The 17,946-nt window shown below is 47.8% G+C and overlaps 2 protein-coding genes across 4 annotated transcripts in view; both read left to right on the top strand.

Moving 5' to 3' along the window:
* The first annotated feature begins 1,654 nt into the window (after positions 1 to 1,654).
* On the top strand, positions 1,655 to 7,846 carry LOC122938340. 2 transcript variants are annotated; one of them, XM_044293791.1, is made up of 4 exons: positions 1,655 to 2,711; positions 4,237 to 4,326; positions 4,405 to 4,479; positions 7,348 to 7,846. In XM_044293791.1, the coding sequence occupies exons 1-4, from the start codon at positions 2,550 to 2,552 to the stop codon at positions 7,543 to 7,545; spliced, it is 525 nt and encodes a 174-aa protein (XP_044149726.1). In that variant the 5' UTR covers positions 1,655 to 2,549; the 3' UTR covers positions 7,546 to 7,846. The 2 variants fall into 2 exon arrangements, with proteins under 2 accessions (XP_044149726.1, XP_044149725.1); XM_044293790.1 differs by lacking the exon at positions 1,655 to 2,711 and adding an exon at positions 3,808 to 4,119.
* Positions 7,847 to 9,105: 1,259 nt separating this feature from the next.
* The window catches only part of LOC122938950 (cathelicidin-4-like), a 75,383-nt gene continuing 66,542 nt past the window's right edge, over positions 9,106 to 17,946 (top strand). The window contains exons 1-2 of one of the 2 annotated variants that reach the window (XM_044294837.1): positions 9,106 to 9,495; positions 11,907 to 12,011. In XM_044294837.1, coding sequence (XP_044150772.1) covers positions 9,316 to 9,495; positions 11,907 to 12,011 — 285 coding nt within the window. In that variant the 5' untranslated portion in view covers positions 9,106 to 9,315. The remainder of the gene's footprint in view (positions 9,496 to 11,906; positions 12,012 to 17,946) is intronic. The other variant, XM_044294836.1, reaches the window with a different exon arrangement.

Genomic DNA, 17,946 nt, shown 5'->3' with positions numbered 1-17,946 from the left:
TTACTATATGGGGCAGTGTGGGGGAAATTACTACATGGGGCAGTGTGGGGGAAATTACTACATGGGGCAGTGTGGGGGAAATTACTACATGGGGCAGTGTGGGGGAAATTACTATATGGGGGCAGTGTGGGGGAAATTACTACATGGGGCAGTGTGGGGGAAATTACTACATGGGGCAGTGTGGGGGAAATTACTAAATGGGGCACTGTGGGGGAAATTACTACATGGGGCAGTGTGGGGGAAATTACTACATGGGGCAGTGTGGGGGAAATTACTACATGGGGCAGTGTGGGGGAAATTACTACATGGAGCAGTGTGGGGGATATTACTATATGGGGGCAGTGTGGGGGAAATTACTATATGGGGCAGCGTGGGGGAAATTACTATATGGGGCAGCGTGGGGGAAATTACTATATGGGGGCAGTGTGGGGGAAATTACTATATGGGGCAGTGTGGGGGAAATTACTACATGGGGCAGTGTGGGGGAAATTACTACATGGGGCAGTGTGGGGGAAATTACTATATGGGGGCAGTGTGGGGTGGGCGTTGTTATTGGGGAGGCACTGTAGGGGCAATTTTATTATTTCTGGGGACACTATACAGGGATTATTACCTGGAGCACAATATACAGTGTTATTATTATTGGGGGTCTCTAGGGGGCATTATAGCTGCTGTGGACACTATAGGGACATTTGGGGTAATTTATCAAACTGGTGTAAAGTAGAACTGGCTTAGTCGCCCAGAGCAGCCAATCAGATTCCACCTTTCATATTTGACAGCTCTTTTGGAAATCCAGTTCTACTTTACACCAGTTTGATAAATGACCCCAATTATGTCTGTTAGGGTAACAATTTTTTCAGCAGTATAGTACCTGGGACATTGGGGGGCACAACGGGCACAGGATGGGGAGGTTGATGGAAAAACTGAGAAATCTAACGTGTCTGTGTTACAAACTCTGAGACGGTCAGGGTCTAACGGAGGAGAAGAGTAAAGAGAAGGTCTACATGACAGAAGATGTCCCTGGATGTAAGAGGTATGTGGTCAAGTATTGGGGGGGGGGGGGGGGTGGGGGGATAGAAAGGACCCACCCCCGGTGACAAACACCCTAGGCACGCCACTGAATCACAGTTCTCTTCTTCACTTCTTACCCCCTATTAGTCAGGGCAGGTAGGAAGATAATAATCCTCATCCCCCTGCATAGGGTGCTCACTACTGCCTACGGACTATTCCCAATACAGGACCCTTGCTGAGGGCATGACTTCTTACAGGGGCCCCACAGCAAAGACTAAGATGAGCCCATAATTATGGTGCAGGATTTATTCACCCTTTACACACTTTCCATGTCCATTACTTGCTAACAGTTCCCCTGGAGAGTGATAGGACCACTAGAGGCAGACCCCCTTTCTCCACGCGATCGGCCTCTTTTCTGCACACTTCATTGTCTTGTCTTTCTCTGACCTTAAGACCAGTTTTTTGGAAATTTTTCCTGAATTTCTTCCTTGGACAGATTTGCTGATCCGTCATGATGGAACATAATTTGTAGATTATAATCTGACAGCCTCATTGTGATAAAGTCAACATTTCCTGTCGTTGGATCCTTCCTCATTAAATATTTCCTCGTCACTCTCTAGAACTTGTCCCCAGACTGATAATAAGAAGCATCTTGTGTTATTGTGCAATTAAGCAATATATAAAGCTGAGCGCTGTATACACAACCCTACAGACAGAAGGACAGTCCGGGTGATGTGCCACCACACTGAGGACAGTGCAGGCTGAAGACCATCACAGAGAGGACAGTGCAGGCTGAAGACCATCACAGAGAGGACAGAGCAGGCTGAAGACCATCACAGTGAGGACAGAACAAGGCTGAAGACCATCACAGTGAGGACAGAACAAGGCTGAAGACCATCACAGTGAGGACAGAGCAGGCTGAAGACCATCACCGTGAGGACAGAGCAGGGTGAGGACCATCACATTGAGGGCAGTGCAGGCTGAGGACCATCACATTGAGGGCAGTGCAGGCTGAGGACCATCAAAGAAAGGACAGTTCAAGCTGAGGACAGTCCAGGCCGAGGACCATCACAGAGGACAGTGCAGGCTGAGGACTGTCCAGGCCGAGGACCATCACAGAGGACAGTGCAGGCTCAGGACTATCACACTGAGGGCAGTGCAGACCGAGGACCATTACATTGAGGACGGTCTAAACTGAGGACCATCACATTGAGGACAGTGCAGGCTGAGGACCATCACATTGAGGACAGTCTAGACTTAGTACCATCACACAGAGAACAGTGCAGGAGTACACTGGGTAGCAAAGGCTTAGATACACTACACGGCTTAGAGTGGAGGAAAGGAGGAATGATCCAGAATTAGATACCACAGACATTGCACATTGCAGAGGAGGAACTGCAGACTGCAGGGTTAGATACACCCAAGTGCACGTAGGTAAGGATAATAGGGATAGTCTAGGATTAGATACACATAGTTGGGGACTGGGACACCAGGGAGTACTCCAGACTGTGAAGAAATTTTTCGGTTTATTCTGGAGAATGAAGAGTTTTTTTCAAATGTGTCTGGCGCTGGGGCTGGCAGCATTTCTGTATTCTGCCCCCGTACCGCACAGCAGCCCCCCGCAGTGGACCCTGGACGACGCTCTAGACGTGTATAATGAGGGTCTGAGCAGCGCAGGATTTCTCTTTGGAATACTCCAGGTATGTGCTGTATACGTAAGTTGTCCTCTCTGTGTCCTATATACATATACAGATCCGTGTAAGGCCTCATGCACACGACCGTTGTGTGTTTTGCGGTCTGCAAATTGCGGATCGGAAAAACACGGATGGCTTCCGTGTGTGTTTCGCATTTTGCGGAACGGCACGGACAGCCATTGATATAACTGCATCCGGAACGGAGCAACGGATGCGGACAGTACACGGATGTGGACCAAAACAACGGTCGTGTGCATGAGGCCAAATACACTGAGGCCGACACCTGGCATTGTAAACTGATTAACCCTCTAATGACCGTGACTATTTCATTTGATCTGATGTAGTAGTAGGGGCGATTATTTTTTTCTGGGACGAGTTGTGGTTTTTATTGGTACTATTTTTGGGCACACAACACATACTACTTGTATTTTTTATTTATTTTTATTTTTTTTGGGGGGGGGGGGACAGCAAATCCACTATATTTATGCTATTCATTGTGCAGTGTAACTAAATAATCTGTTACATTTATTGAATGGGTTGTTGCATTGTATATTTTGTAAACAGAGTAAAAAAAAGTTTTAAATGAAAAAAGGGTTTATCAGTTTTTATATTCATTTATTATTTATTTTTTATATTCATTTATTATTGGGGGTGGGGCGCTCTTAACCACTTAGATGTTGAGGTTGCTATTGACTGCAGGGGTTAAGTTGCAGCTGTGGTGCACTGTGCTGACATTGTAACAATTGTATTGTTATTTGTATTGACATTCTACACTTCCAACCCCGCCCAGTTCTTCTCTGTACACGCCCACTCTTACTTAGCCTCCTTTGTGCCCCCAGTATTACATATCCTCCAATCCGTAAAAGTGCCCCTACACAGTAATGATGCCTCCTTTGTGACCCGTCAGAGGAATAATGACCCCTTAATGCTCCCCAAACAGTAAAGATACCCCCTTAGAGCCCCCACACAGTAGTGATGTTCCCAGGACGGGGTCACACGATATGTCAGGACTCCCCCAGTTTGTCCTATCTGCAGCTCAGCAGGCACAAGGGAAAGGGGGGGGGGTCATTTACAATGTGAGCTCAGTCCGATGGTCCGGGAGGTCTGGTAATCCGACATGTCTGTTGGTGCAGAGTGTATTCCGGAGATGTCGGAGTTTCTTCATTCCTCAGCATTGTCTGAAGAAAAGTCTCACATTCCTGCGGTGCAGAAATCTACAGCTGCTCCGGGTGCGGCTCCATCATCACACGTGGAAAAAACTTCAAGGGAGGGCATAAGACGGAGCAGGAACGCCCCCGCTATCTGCACATGGAGTGGTCACTTTCATAGGCACTGGTGGGCCTTTGGGGATTTCGTAATGCAGAAAATTCCAGTCCGGCTCCAACGCTCAGAGAACAGCGCCCAGCGTGCAATAGTATTAAAATTAATATGTAACCTAGAAGACTATCACCTGCGCGACCGCGCCCTGCCCACCTGGAAGGGGTTAAAAATTGTGATTATGAAGAGGGTAACGTGTATTGTCTTTCCTCAGGACAATCTGCGTGACAAATTCATCATCAAGGAGACCGTCTGCGTGAAGTCAGCCGAAAAAGATGGAAAATGTCCCTTCAAGGAGGACGGAGTAAGTGGCCATGTGGGATGAATATTCGTACGGATTTACCCCAATCATTGGTGTCAAAATGTATATTTCGTCTTACAGGTTGTGAAAAGATGCACGGCATCAAAACCCGAAGGAAGACGTCTTGAAGTCAGATGCCAGACTATAGACATTGCGGTAGGTTTATTGTCCTTCTCCATCTCCTGACCAAAATGAGGACACTGAAAAGAAAGGAGTTAATAGTGATTGAATGAGGTGGAGGGGTTAATGGTAATCAGATTAGGTGATGGGGTTAATGGTGATGAGATGAGGTGGAGGGGTTAATAGTGATCAGATTAAGTGGAGGGGTTAATAGTGATCAGATGAGGTGCAGGGGTTAATGGTAATCAGATGAGGTGGAGGGGGTTAATAGTGATCAGATGAGGTGGAGGGGGTTAATAGAGATCAGATGAGGTGGAGGGGGTTAATAGAGATCAGATGAGGTGGAGGGGGTTAATAGTGATCAGATGAGGTGGAGGGGGTTAATAGTGATCAGATGAGGTGGAGGGGGTTAATAGAGATCAGATGAGGTGGAGGGGGTTAATAGAGATCAGATGAGGTGGAGGGGGTTAATAGAGATCAGATGAGGTGGAGGGGGTTAATAGAGATCAGACGAGGTGGAGGGGGTTAATAGAGATCAGACGAGGTGGAGGGGGTTAATAGAGATCAGACGAGGTGGAGGGGGTTAATAGTGATCAGACGAGGTGGAGGGGGTTAATAGTGATCAGACGAGGTGGAGGGGGTTAATAGTGATCAGACGAGGTGGAGGGGGTTAATAGAGATCAGATGAGGTGGAGGGGGTTAATAGAGATCAGATGAGGTGGAGGGGGTTAATAGAGATCAGATGAGGTGGAGGGGGTTAATAGAGATCAGATGAGGTGGAGGGGGTTAATAGAGATCAGACGAGGTGGAGGGGGTTAATAGAGATCAGACGAGGTAGAGGGGGTTAATAGAGATCAGATGAGGTGGAGGGGGTTAATAGTGCTCAGATTAGGTGATGGGGTTAATAGTGATCAGATGAAGTGGAGGGGTTAATAGTGATGAGATGAGTTGGAGGGGTTAACGAAGCGATTTTCCGCTCCCTTCCCAGAGCCATAGCTTTCTCGTTTCTCCACTCCCATAGCTGTATGAGGGCTTGTTTTTTGCGGGACAAGTTGTACTTTCTAATTCCACTATTTAATATGGAAAACAATGTAGTGGGAAGAGTTCTATGGGTTTTGTTTTTGCGGCGCTCCCTGTGCAGTACAACTAACTGGTGCTCGTCATTCTCCAGGTCAGTACAATTACGGCAATACCTATAGATATCGATTTTCTTGTCTTTTAATACTAGGGAAAAAAACGGCGTCTCATGATAAATTAGGCACAACTCCAGCAGTCTGTGCACCTAGTGTAAAACTACAACGGCCTCTGACTGATAGCAACCAGACTGATAGCAACCAGACTGATACTTCCTCACTGATAGCCCCTGACTGATAGCTCCTGACTGGAGTAGTTTTTATTTCTCTTTTACACCTATTTCCAGACAGGGCTGAACTGATGGCCCCGGCCCCTGCAACTTCCAAGAGGTGAGCACGGTGCAAAAACGCCCATGTGACAAAATATTGTTGTGAAGTATTAAAAAGTAGCAAAACGGTGTCTTGCAACTTTTTTAATGCCACCAGAAGAGGCAGAGCTTGTTAAGAGCTCATTTGCATACTTTCTTCCCAGAATTCCAGAGACGTTTGTATGGCCTAAGTCTCCTCACGCTAAGTAAGGTGCTCTCTTCCCAGGAAGAGATAGTACCCAACAAAAAAGTGGCGTGACACGCATAGTAAATGACCGCTATCATTGTGGCAGCAGGCAGTATCGGGCAGCAGGCAATGGGGCAAATTTATTAAGCTCACCTATTTTTGGCCATAAAATTAGACCGTGTATTTCATTCGTCTGTCTTTCTTTTGACGATTATTTATTACAAGTTGCACAGCCATTGATTAATTAGACTCGGCGTATTTTTATTAGTCTGACATCTGGTGGTTGATTTTCAGTATGACAGGTTCATATTCACTAAGACTGGTAGTGTTCAGCTAATTGAAGTATCCAAAGTGGACTTCGTTTCGTCACAAAGTCAAATTTCCTTGGGCTTCTTGGTGACAAATCACTTTTTCCTAAAATGGTGGCTAAAAAAAAATACTCCCCTTATCCACTTGCTCGTGGAGAGGCCGTCCGCTTCCATCTTGATTGAAGAGAACCCACCAAAGGTCCTTTGGTGGCTTTTCTTCAATCAAGACGGGAGTGGATGGCCTCTCCGCGAGCAAGTGGATGAGGTGAGTATTTTTTTAACTATTGATTAACCCCTGAAAGGCTGAATGTGAGTCACGGATGCCTTCATCAGCGTTGAACGCGGCCTCTGAGGGGTTAAATAAATGACCGGGGGCGGGGAAGGTGCAATCTCCGTTCCCCATCATTGCGCCCGCTCCATACAATGGAAAGTGATTTGTGACAAGGTTATTTGTAACAAATCGAATTTCTTATCGAATATTGGCGATGCAGCCAAATCGAATTTTTCAAAATTTTGTTCATCTCTAAAGACTGGTCGCATCTTCGTGGAGAAAAGTCACGTCTCCCAGAAAGTGCGACTTTTAATACTAACAAATTTCACTTCACCACTGAAAGTTACGCCAGCCCTGGAGCGGAGCAGAAATTAGATTGTTTTTGCGACAATTTAAGGAGTAAAAAAAAGTGCACGTACGTAAATAGGTCAGAAAAAAAGTCGCAAAAACTTCTGAATTAATAAAAAAAAATCTAAATAGTCGAACAAGGCTGAAAAGTCTCCAAAACTGGCGCAATATCAGTAGTAAATACGACTAAAAAAATACGACTAAAAAATACGACTGTCTAAAATAGCATTCTTTTCAACTAAAAACAAGCGCAAACACTTTAGTTAATGTAAATTTGTCCCGCGGTCTCAGAGCACTGACGTCTGATCGCAGAACTCTCTCCTTCTCTCTACTGAATGATACCTTACAGGGCGAAGAAAACACGAAGTCCGAGACTGCCAGAAATCATCACATCTTCAAAGACTTAAGAAACGACAGGAAGAAAGCAGAAAGCAGCTTCATGCAGATTGAGAAGGATTCTGTCAGCAGCCACGCCGTCTTCTCCTGCCTCCACTGCATATTCGACTTTTTGAATCCCAAAACAAGCTCAAAAGACTCGGGGAGATGATCTCCTCCATGGTCTTCTGAGAACCTTCTCATAAGCCATCTAGCACTACAGCTCCCAGCATGTGCTGACATGTTGGGGGTGGTAGGTTTACATATTTACTCTGATGCTTTACTGTTAAGAATTGTAACTATCTATGTATTTCGGGGTAAACAGGTGTTACTTTTTTTGCCAATGATAATGAGAAGATGACGAGCTTGCGATTCAACTCGAGACTGAACCATGGAGTGGCAGCTGCTTTAGGGCCCCTAATAAGGGCCTCTTATGTCTTTTGCAAATAAAACTTCATCCCTGTATAATGAAACATTCTGCATCTTTCTAATTGACTTAGTTCTTCAGTTACTCAGCAATTTCAATATTTCTGGTTGCTGTCAGTGAATGATGCGATTCGTCCCCTAGACTTTGAGCATGGAGGCCCGGTTTAGAGGCAGGCAAGAAATCAGAAGTCATATGGTCTCTGTATGCACCACACAAGGAGGTCATGTGGAAACACACAGATCCGATCCAATCTCGCTCCTTCTCCTTGACTGTGAGCGGTCTACTCTGATTGGATTGCGCTCACAGCCAGGGAGAAGGAGATGACCACAGCAGAAGACTCTGCGTCTCCGCACCATTGCAAAGTTACAGCTCATTACAATACAGCGCGCCAAGCTATCGGGGGACCACAGCAGACGAACGGTGGTGGGAGGGTTTAAAAAAAAAAAAACACCCATGGCATCAGTGGAGGTCGCCCTACAAGGTAATACCATAATTATCCTATGTAAAAAATGATGACAGGTCCTCTTTAAGGAGAAAAGAGGGACAGAGGGACTTGGATCAAAATTAGGGACTGTCCCTCCAAAAGAAGAACACTTGGGAGGTCTGCTACATATGTGCAACAGGATAGAAGCAAGGATGGGAGGGAGGAAGGAAGAAAGGTTTGGAGGGAGGGAGAAAAGAAAATTTGGAGGAAAGTGAAAGAAGGAAGGAAGGAAAGTAGAAGGAAAGTTTTGAGGATGGGAGGAAGGAAAAGGAAAGTAGGAAAGGAAGTAAGAGAGGAAGGAAGGGAGAGAGGAAGGAAGGATAGGAGGGAGGAAAAAAGGTTTAGAGGGAGGAAGGAAAAGGAAGGTAGGAAAGGAAGGGAGAGAGGAAGAACGGTTTGAAGGGAGGGAGGAAGGAAAAGGAAAGACAGGGTGAGAGGAAGGAAGGTTTAGAGGAAGGAAGGAGAAGGAAGGGAAGGATCAAAGGGAGAGAGGAAAGAAGTTTGGAGGGAGGAAGGAAGAAAGGTTAGGACAAAGGAGAGAAGTTAAAGAAGAAAGGGAAGAGGAAGGAAGGTTTGGAGGGAGTAAAATAAGTAAGGAATGAAAAGGAAAGTAAAAAATGGAAGGATGGACTAACAAAAAAGTTAGAAAAACCGAATGACTGAAGGAAGAAAAAAGGAAAGGAAGGGGATTTCTCCTTTACATGCTATAATATATAAAAGTATATAAAGGCATAAACACACATCACAAAGAAGAACAAACATTGTGTTCACTGATATAACAGAGGATTTATCTGATGGAATGATTCCAGTAGATTGTACAGGGAGTGGTTCCTGGACCTGCAGCTCATTTCACCATACTCAGCACGTCTTCAGAAATATGTGCTCTGATCTATGAGTGTTTACTGACCCGAACACTTGTAGGTCCTTGTACTTCAGCCAGATGGGGACACCTCCGCAGCCTCCTCACCCATCATTCTACCTGGAGAGACCTGGAGGAAAGCTGCTGAGATCCAGCACTCAAGACACAACTGATGGAGCTTTCCTTGAAGTATCTATTCCTCTGTGGCCACTTACTGACCATAACGGCTGCCCCCATTCTCTCATCTAAAGAGGACATCGCAGAAATAATTCATTTTAGCAATAAACTTTTGTCAAAGAATTTCCTGTTTAAGTTCTTGAGGGTTGAAGATGAGGATGAATCCTACTTGCAGGTAAGTGTTTTTCATGATGGATTTATGTGGAGGAGTCATTATTGCGCTGATCAGATGGATATCTGCAGAATTAAAGGAATGATCCATTTTCAGCAAAATAAAAACATTATTCCACATATAATGAAAAGTTCAACAATTTTCCAGTTTCTCTATCTATTACTCACATGTTTAAAGATCCCTGCTCCATGACACCCACAATGTCCCATGACTGTCCAGTGGCTGGGTTTGGGGTGGCCTCAACGCTACACTGGGTCCCCTGGACACCATCGAGGTGTCACCTCGTGTTGCTGCTCTCTGGAAGGGATGGTAAGGCATGGTGCACCCCAATGGGAAATAAGTCCAGATAGTCAGGGTCTGCAGTAACCAGTGTGCTTCTTTACTTGAGGAACTCATGTGCAAAACAATACAGGCGAGGCATAGGGCTTGCTTCTCCAGTCTCCTGTCTGGCAGAAGAAAGTTCTGTGATAAGGAAAGGCCTGAGCTAGCTGTCCCTCTTTCTCTTTAGAAGGCTGGTACCTTGGCCAAAGGCTGAAGTCCCACTGTGTGTGGCTCAGTAGTCAGCTGGCTCGTTGGTCACAGGGCTGGTGATCCAGGCTTTGTGGAGAAGTATCCCCATCTCAACGTCTACTTTTGGTCACTCAATAGTCTGGGAGAGTCTCCTCTTCTAAGCACTGATCCCTATCTGCAGAACACTAGGGCCCTGACTGCTTTCCTTATATACAGTTCTAGTGGGAGGGGTGGAGTGGAGAAACTCAGCACAAACAAATACAATGTTACACTTTCCGTCTCTCATAGACTTGCATTAGAGCTTCAATGATATTTAATGGCAATGACACAGCAGTTTTTCCAGACAAAAACTAAATTCTAGACATAACAGAGCTAAACCAGACAGTCACAAGGTCAGTCTGTCTGGTTTTGGTGGTAAACAAGTCCGGCCCTTTTCCTCCACAATATGCTCTTCTTTAAACCTTGTGGTAGCTGCTGAAAATTATTAGCCTCTCAATATTAGCTAGAAAGTCCCAAAAATATCACAGTATTTCTTAACCCCTTCCACATTGAAAGGCAAATACAGTGTAAATGAGCAGGATATAGCATAGCAAAAAATAAATAAAATGCAGTTACACAGCATTAAACAGTATAGGTCAGTGGACATTAACCCTTTAAAGTGAAATAAAGTAAGTTGATGACTTTGCATAGGGAAAACGGGCAAATGTCCACAAATGTCCAGACTTCAGAGTACCTCTACTCTAGGGCACTACAACTGCCACAATGCACCCTATGACAGTCAATGTGACCCCCAATGACATTCCCAATTACCCATGACTACCACAATGCACCATATGACAGCTATAATACCTCCATGACAGCCACAAGGTCCCTCATGACAGTCAAAAGACCCTAATGGCCGCTTGACAGTCACAACACCCCCCATGAAAGTCACAATACCCCGATGACAGCCACAAGGGCCTCTCTGAAAGAGCTATAAATTTTAAGAGGCAGTTGCTGGCTTGGAAGACTTAGGGAGCCAGACATTGTATCTGGTGACTAACTGAAACACATGACGGTCTCCACATGATCATCACCCTAAATGATGATTTAAAGTCTACATTTTTGTGATACTGTATATATATATTGTAAGGGATCACTCTCTCTCTCTCAGGGGGTCACAATCACAGACATCTAGTAAGTCCAAGTGGTCATTTATTTTGGCACCAGCACAAACAAAACAGCAAAAACAAACTCCTGCCCGTCTGGGCTCTAACTAATACAAAGTAGTTTTCCCTGAGTCACCTCTAAGCACAGGGTCTCAGGCTCCAAGCCTTAGCAGGTCTGCTCATGAGACACACATCCAGACAGGGAGGAGATCCGGCTACACGTAGCCTCGTGGCCCCTTAGCCCTCCAGGCTGAGACCACCCAGAGCCTCTCTAGGCCTCTGTTTCCATGTCTTTCTCTCCCCCAACTAACACACAGAGGGTTGGTTTTATCCCTCCTTGATTGCAGCAGGCTTCACCTGCGACGACCTCAGGTAAAATACAATACACGGACTGGAAGGGTGTGGACTGGCAGATCCCACTACCAAACCTATCCACCAGTCCAAATGAAATCCAGCCCAAAACAAAATGTCAAAATGTAAACAAAGCTGCCTCAGCAAACTACACTTTGCTGAAACCCCTGCAGCTTTCTGGATTTTTTTAAATCTCACCCAGCTAAGGTATCTGGGTGGGATATACATACCTTTCAGCAGTCACATCGTACACATCACCACAATATAGATATAGATATAGATATAGATATAGATAGATAGATAGATAGATAGATAGATAGATAGAGAGAGAGAGAGAGAGAGAGAGAAAGAGACTTTCACATCTTATTGCTTGTATGATTTCATTACATTTTTCCTTTTCTTCAGGAAACCTCAACAGGAAGAAAAGTTCTGAAATTTTCCATAAAGGAGACAACGTGTTTGACCTCTGACAGTTATGATCTTGAAAAGTGTGACTTTAAAAATGATGGGGTCAGTGTCAATACATGACTAATATTAGATATAGATTGGATACAGTGCAGAAATTTTGCTTATGGGTCGAGGGCTTTACTTTGCAACTTTTTCACAACAGGTCTCTGGTCTACAGGAGCAGCTAAATATGCTGCATAGACCTTATATAAACTGAAAATCAGGGCAGATGTAGAAAAAAGACCATGTACAGTACAAACTGGATATAATACAAAACTGATAGCAACCAGACATAGAGACCAGAAATACAAGATAAAAGTCAAGAGGACTAGATATAGAATAGAGACCAGATACAGAAAACAGAAAATGTACAGGACCGCGCAGCACACAGCTATATCAGTGTCTGTAACAGTGCACAGGACCGGGCAGCACACAGCTATATCAGTGTCTGTAACAGCGCACAGGACCGGGCAGCACACAGCTATATCAGTGTCTGTAACAGCATACAGGACCGGGCAGCACACAGCTATATCAGTGTCTGTAACAGCGCACAGGACCGGGCAGCACACAGCTATATCAGTGTCTGTAACAGTGCACAGGACCGGGCAGCACACAGCTATATCAGTGTCTGTAACAGTGCACAGGACCGGGCAGCACACAGCTATATCAGTGTCTGTAACAGTGCACAGGACCGGGCAGCACACAGCTATATCAGTGTCTGTAACAGCGCACAGGACCGGGCAGCACACAGCTATATCAGTGTCTGTAACAGTGCACAGGACCGGGCAGCACACGGCTATATCAGTGTCTGTAACAGTGCACAGGACCGGGCAGCACACAGCTATATCAGTGTCTGTAACAGTGCACAGGACCGGGCAGCACACGGCTATATCAGTGTCTGTAACAGCGTACAGGACCGGGCAGCACACAGCTATATCAGTGTCTGTAACAGCGCACAGGACCGGGCAGCACACAGCTATATCAGTGTCTGTAACAGTGCACAGGACCGGGCAGCACACAGCTATATCAGTGTCTGTAACAGTGCACAGGACCGGGCAGCACACGGCTATATCAGTGTCTGTAACAGTGCACAGGACCGGGCAGCACACAGCTATATCAGTGTCTGTAACAGCGCACAGGACCGGGCAGCACACAGCTATATCAGTGTCTGTAACAGTGCACAGGACCGGGCAGCACACAGCTATATCAGTGTCTGTAACAGTGCACAGGACCGGGCAGCACACGGCTATATCAGTGTCTGTAACAGTGCACAGGACCGGGCAGCACACAGCTATATCAGTGTCTGTAACAGTGCACAGGACCGGGCAGCACACAGCTATATCAGTGTCTGTAACAGCGCACAGGACCGGGCAGCACACAGCTATATCAGTGTCTGTAACAGTGCACAGGACCGGGCAGCACACGGCTATATCAGTGTCTATAACCAGGACCGGGCAGCACACGGCTATATCAGTGTCTGTAACAGCGCACAGGACCGGGCAGCACACAGCTATATCAGTGTCTGTAACACTGCACAGGACCGGGCAGCACACGGCTATATCAGTGTCTGTAACAGTGCACAGGACCGGGCAGCACACGGCTATATCAGTGTCTGTAACAGTGCACAGGACCGGGCAGCACACAGCTATATCAGTGTCTATAACCAGGACCGGGCAGCACACGGCTATATCAGTGTCTGTAACAGCGCACAGGACCGGGCAGCACACAGCTATATCAGTGTCTGTAACAGTGCACAGGACCGGGCAGCACACAGCTATATCAGTGTCTGTAACAGTGCACAGGACCGGGCAGCACACAGCTATATCAGTGTCTGTAACAGCGTACAGGATCGGGCAGCACACAGCTATATCAGTGTCTGTAACAGCGGCACAGGACCGGGCAGCACACAGCTATATCAGTGTCTGTAACAGTGTACAGGACCGGGCAGCACACAGCTATATCAGTGTCTGTAACAGCGCACAGGACCGGGCAGCACACAGCTATATCAGTGTCTGTAACAGAGCACAGTACCGGGCAGCACACAGCTATATCAGTGTCTGTAACAGGCACAGGACCGGGCAGCACACAGCTATATCAGTGTCTGTAACAGTGTACAGGACCGGGCAGCACACAGCTATATCAGTGTCTGTAACAGTGCACAGGACCGGGCTCACACAGCTAATATCATTGTCGGTAACGTGTACAGGACTCGTGCAGCACACGGCTATATTCAGTGTCTGTAACAGTAGCACAGCAGGACCGGGCAGCACACAGCTATATCAGTTGTCTGTAACAGCTGCACAGGACCGGGCCGCACACAGGCTATATCAGTGTCTGTAAACAGTGCACAGGACCGGGCAGCACACAGCTATCGATCAGTGTCTGTAACAGTAGCACAGGACCGGCAGCACACAGCTATATCAGTGTCTGTAACAGTGCACAGGACAGGGCAGCACAACGCTATATCAGTGTCTGTAACAGTGCACAGGACCGGGCAGCACACAGCTATATCAGTTCTGTAACAGTGTACACAGGACCGGGCAGACACGGCTATATCAGTGTCTGTAACAGTGCACAGGACCGGGCAGCACACAGGCTATATCAGTGTCTGTAACAGTGCACAGGACCGGGCAGCACACAGCTATATCAGTGTCTGTAACAGTGTACAGGACCGGAGCAGCACACACGGCTATATCAGTGTCTGTAACAGTGTACAGGACCGGGCAGCACACAGCTATATCAGTGTCTGTAACAGTGCCAGGACCGGGCAGCACACAGCTATATCAGTGTCTGTAACAGTGTACAGGACGGGCAGCACACAGCTATATCAGTGTCTGTAACAGGGCACAGGACCGGGCAGCACACAGCTATATCAGTGTCTGTAACAGCTGCACAGGACCGGGCAGCACACGCTATATCAGTGTCTGTAACAGTGCACAGGACCGGGCAGCACACAGCTATATCAGTGTCTGTAACAGTGCACAGGACCGGCAGCACACAGCTATATCAGTGTCTGTAACAGTGCACAGGACCGGGCAGCACACAGCCTATATCAGTGTCTGTAACAGTGCACAGGACCGGGCAGCACACAGCTATATCAGTGTCTGTAACAGTGCTACAGGACCGGGCAGCACACAGCTATATCAGTGTCTGTAACAGCGCACAGGACCGGGCAGCACACAGCTATATCAGTGTCTGTAACAGCGTACAGGACCGGGCAGCACACAGCTATATCAGTGTCTGTAACAGCGTACAGGACCGGCAGCACACAGCTATATCAGTTCTGTAACAGTGTACAGGACCGGGCAGCACACAGCTATATCAGTGTCTGTAACAGCGCACAGGACCGGGCAGCACACAGCTATATCAGTGTCTGTAACAGCGTACAGGGACCGGGCAGCACATCAGCTATCAGTGTCTGTAACAGCGCACAGGACCGGCAGCACACAGCTATATCAGTGTCTTAACAGCGTACAGGACGGGCAGCACACAGCTATATCAGTGTCTGTAACAGCGCACAGGACCGGGCAGCACCAGCTATATCAGTGTCTGTAACAGTGCACAGGACCGGGCAGCACACAGCTATATCAGTGTCTGTAACAGCGCACAGGACCGGGCAGCACACAGCTATATCAGTGTCTGTAACAGTGCACAGGACCGGGCAGCACACAGCTATATTCAGTGTCTGTAACAGCGCACAGGACCGGGCAGCACACAGCTATATCAGTGTCTGTAACAGTGCACAGGACCGGGCAGCACACAGCTATATCAGTGTCTGTAACAGAGCACAGGACCGGGCAGCACACATGCTATATCAGTGTCTGTAACAGTGCACAGGACCGGGCAGCACATGGCTATATCAGGTCTGTAACAGCAGCCACAGGAACGGGCAGCACAAGCTATATCAGTGTCTGTAAACAGTGCACAGGACGGGCAGCACACAGCTATATCAGTGTCTGTAACAGTGCACAGGACCGGGCAGCACACAGCTATATCAGTGTCTGTAACAGTGCACAGGACCGGGCAGCACACAGCTCTATCAGTGTCTGTAAACAGTGCACAGGACCGGGCAGCACACAGCTATATCAGTGTCTGTAACAGCGTACAGGACGGGCAGCACACAGCTATATCAGTGTCTGTAAACAGTGCACAGGACAGGGCAGCACACGGCTATATCAGTGTCTGTAACAGTGCACAGGACCGGGCAGCACACAGCTATATCAGTGTCTGTAACAGAGCACAGGACCGGGCAGCCACAGCTATACAGTGTCTGTAACAGTGTACAGGACCGGGCAGCACACAGCTATATCAGTGTCTGTAACAGCGCACAGGACGGGCAGCACACAGCTATATCAGTGTCTGTAACACTGGACCAGGCACCGGGCAGGCCAACACAGCTATCTCAGGTCGTAACACTGCACAGGACCCGGGCAGCACACAGCTATATCAGTGTCTGTACAGCGCACAGGACCGGGCAGCACACAGCTATATCAGTGTCTGTAACAGGCACAGGACCGGGCAGCACACAGCTATATCAGTGTCTGTAACAGCGCACAGGACCGGGCAGCACACAGCTATATCAGTGTCTGTAACAGCGCACAGGACCGGGCAGCACACGGCTATATCAGTGTCTGTAACAGGCACAGGACCGGGCAGCACACAGCTATATCAGTGTCTGTAACAGCGCACAGGACCGGGCAGCACACAGCTATATCAGTGTCTGTAACAGGTACAGGACCGGGCAGCACACAGCTATATCAGTGTCTGTAACAGCGCACAGGACCGGGCAGCACACAGCTATATCAGTGTCTGTAACAGCGCACAGGACCGGGCAGCACACAGCTATATCAGTGTCTGTAACAGTGCACAGGACCGGGCAGCACACAGCTATATCAGTGTCTGTAACAGCGCACAGGACCGGGCAGCACACAGCTATATCAGTGTCTGTAACAGCTGCACAGGACCGGGCAGCACACAGCTATATCAGTGTCTGTAACAGCGCACAGGACCAGGCAGCACACAGCTATATCAGTGTCTGTAACAGTGCACAGGACCGGGCAGCACACGGCTATATCAGTGTCTGTAACAGTGCACAGGGACCGGGCAGCACACGGCTATATCAGTGTCTGTAACAGTGCACAGGACCGGGCAGCACACAGCTATATCAGTGTCTGTAACAGCGCACAGGACCGGGCAGCACACGGCTATATCAGTGTCTGTAACAGTGCACAGGACCGGGCAGCACATAGCTATATCAGTGTCTGTAACAGTGTACAGGATCCGGGCAGCACACAGCTATATCAGTGTCTGTAACAGTGCACAGGACCGGGCAGCACACAGCTATATCAGTGTCTGTAACAGTGCACAGGACCGGGCAGCACACGGCTATATCAGTGTCTGTAACAGCGCACAGGACCGGGCAGCCACAGCTATATCAGTGTCTGTAACAGCGTACAGGACCGGGCAGCACACGGCTATATCAGTGTCTGTAACAGCGCACAGGACCGGGCAGCACACAGCTATATCAGTGTCTGTAACAGAGCACAGGACCGGGCAGCACACGGCTATATCAGTGTCTGTAACACTGCACAGGACCGGGCAGCACACAGCTATATCAGTGTCTGTAACAGCGCACAGGACCGGGCAGCACACAGCTATATCAGTGTCTGTAACAGCGTACAGGACCGGGCAGCACACAGCTATATCAGTGTCTGTAACAGTGCACAGGACCGGGCAGCACACAGCTATATCAGTGTCTGTAACAGCGTACAGGACCGGGCAGCACACAGCTATATCAGTGTCTGTAACAGTGCACAGGACCGGGCAGCACACAGCTATATCAGTGTCTGTAACAGTGCACAGGACCGGGCAGCACACAGCTATATCAGTGTCTGTAACAGCGCACAGGACCGGGCAGCACACAGCTATATCAGTGTCTGTAACAGTGCACAGGACCGGGCAGCACACAGCTATATCAGTGTCTGTAACAGTGCACAGG

This window comes from Bufo gargarizans, chromosome 5 (assembly GCF_014858855.1).
Source record: "Bufo gargarizans isolate SCDJY-AF-19 chromosome 5, ASM1485885v1, whole genome shotgun sequence".
NCBI classification, from domain to species: domain Eukaryota; kingdom Metazoa; phylum Chordata; class Amphibia; order Anura; family Bufonidae; genus Bufo; species Bufo gargarizans.
This window is presented reverse-complemented; position numbering and strand designations above follow the sequence as displayed.

Bases quoted from the DNA above. Each gene is read 5' to 3' on its own strand.
- LOC122938340 (XM_044293790.1), top strand. From the start codon at position 3,823: ATGTCTGTTGGTGCAGAGTGTATTCCGGAGATGTCGGAGTTTCTTCAT. The intron at 4,120-4,236 runs GTATTAAAATTA...GTCTTTCCTCAG, and splicing joins ACAGCGCCCAGCGTGCAATA to GACAATCTGCGTGACAAATT. The intron at 4,327-4,404 runs GTAAGTGGCCAT...TTCGTCTTACAG, and splicing joins GTCCCTTCAAGGAGGACGGA to GTTGTGAAAAGATGCACGGC.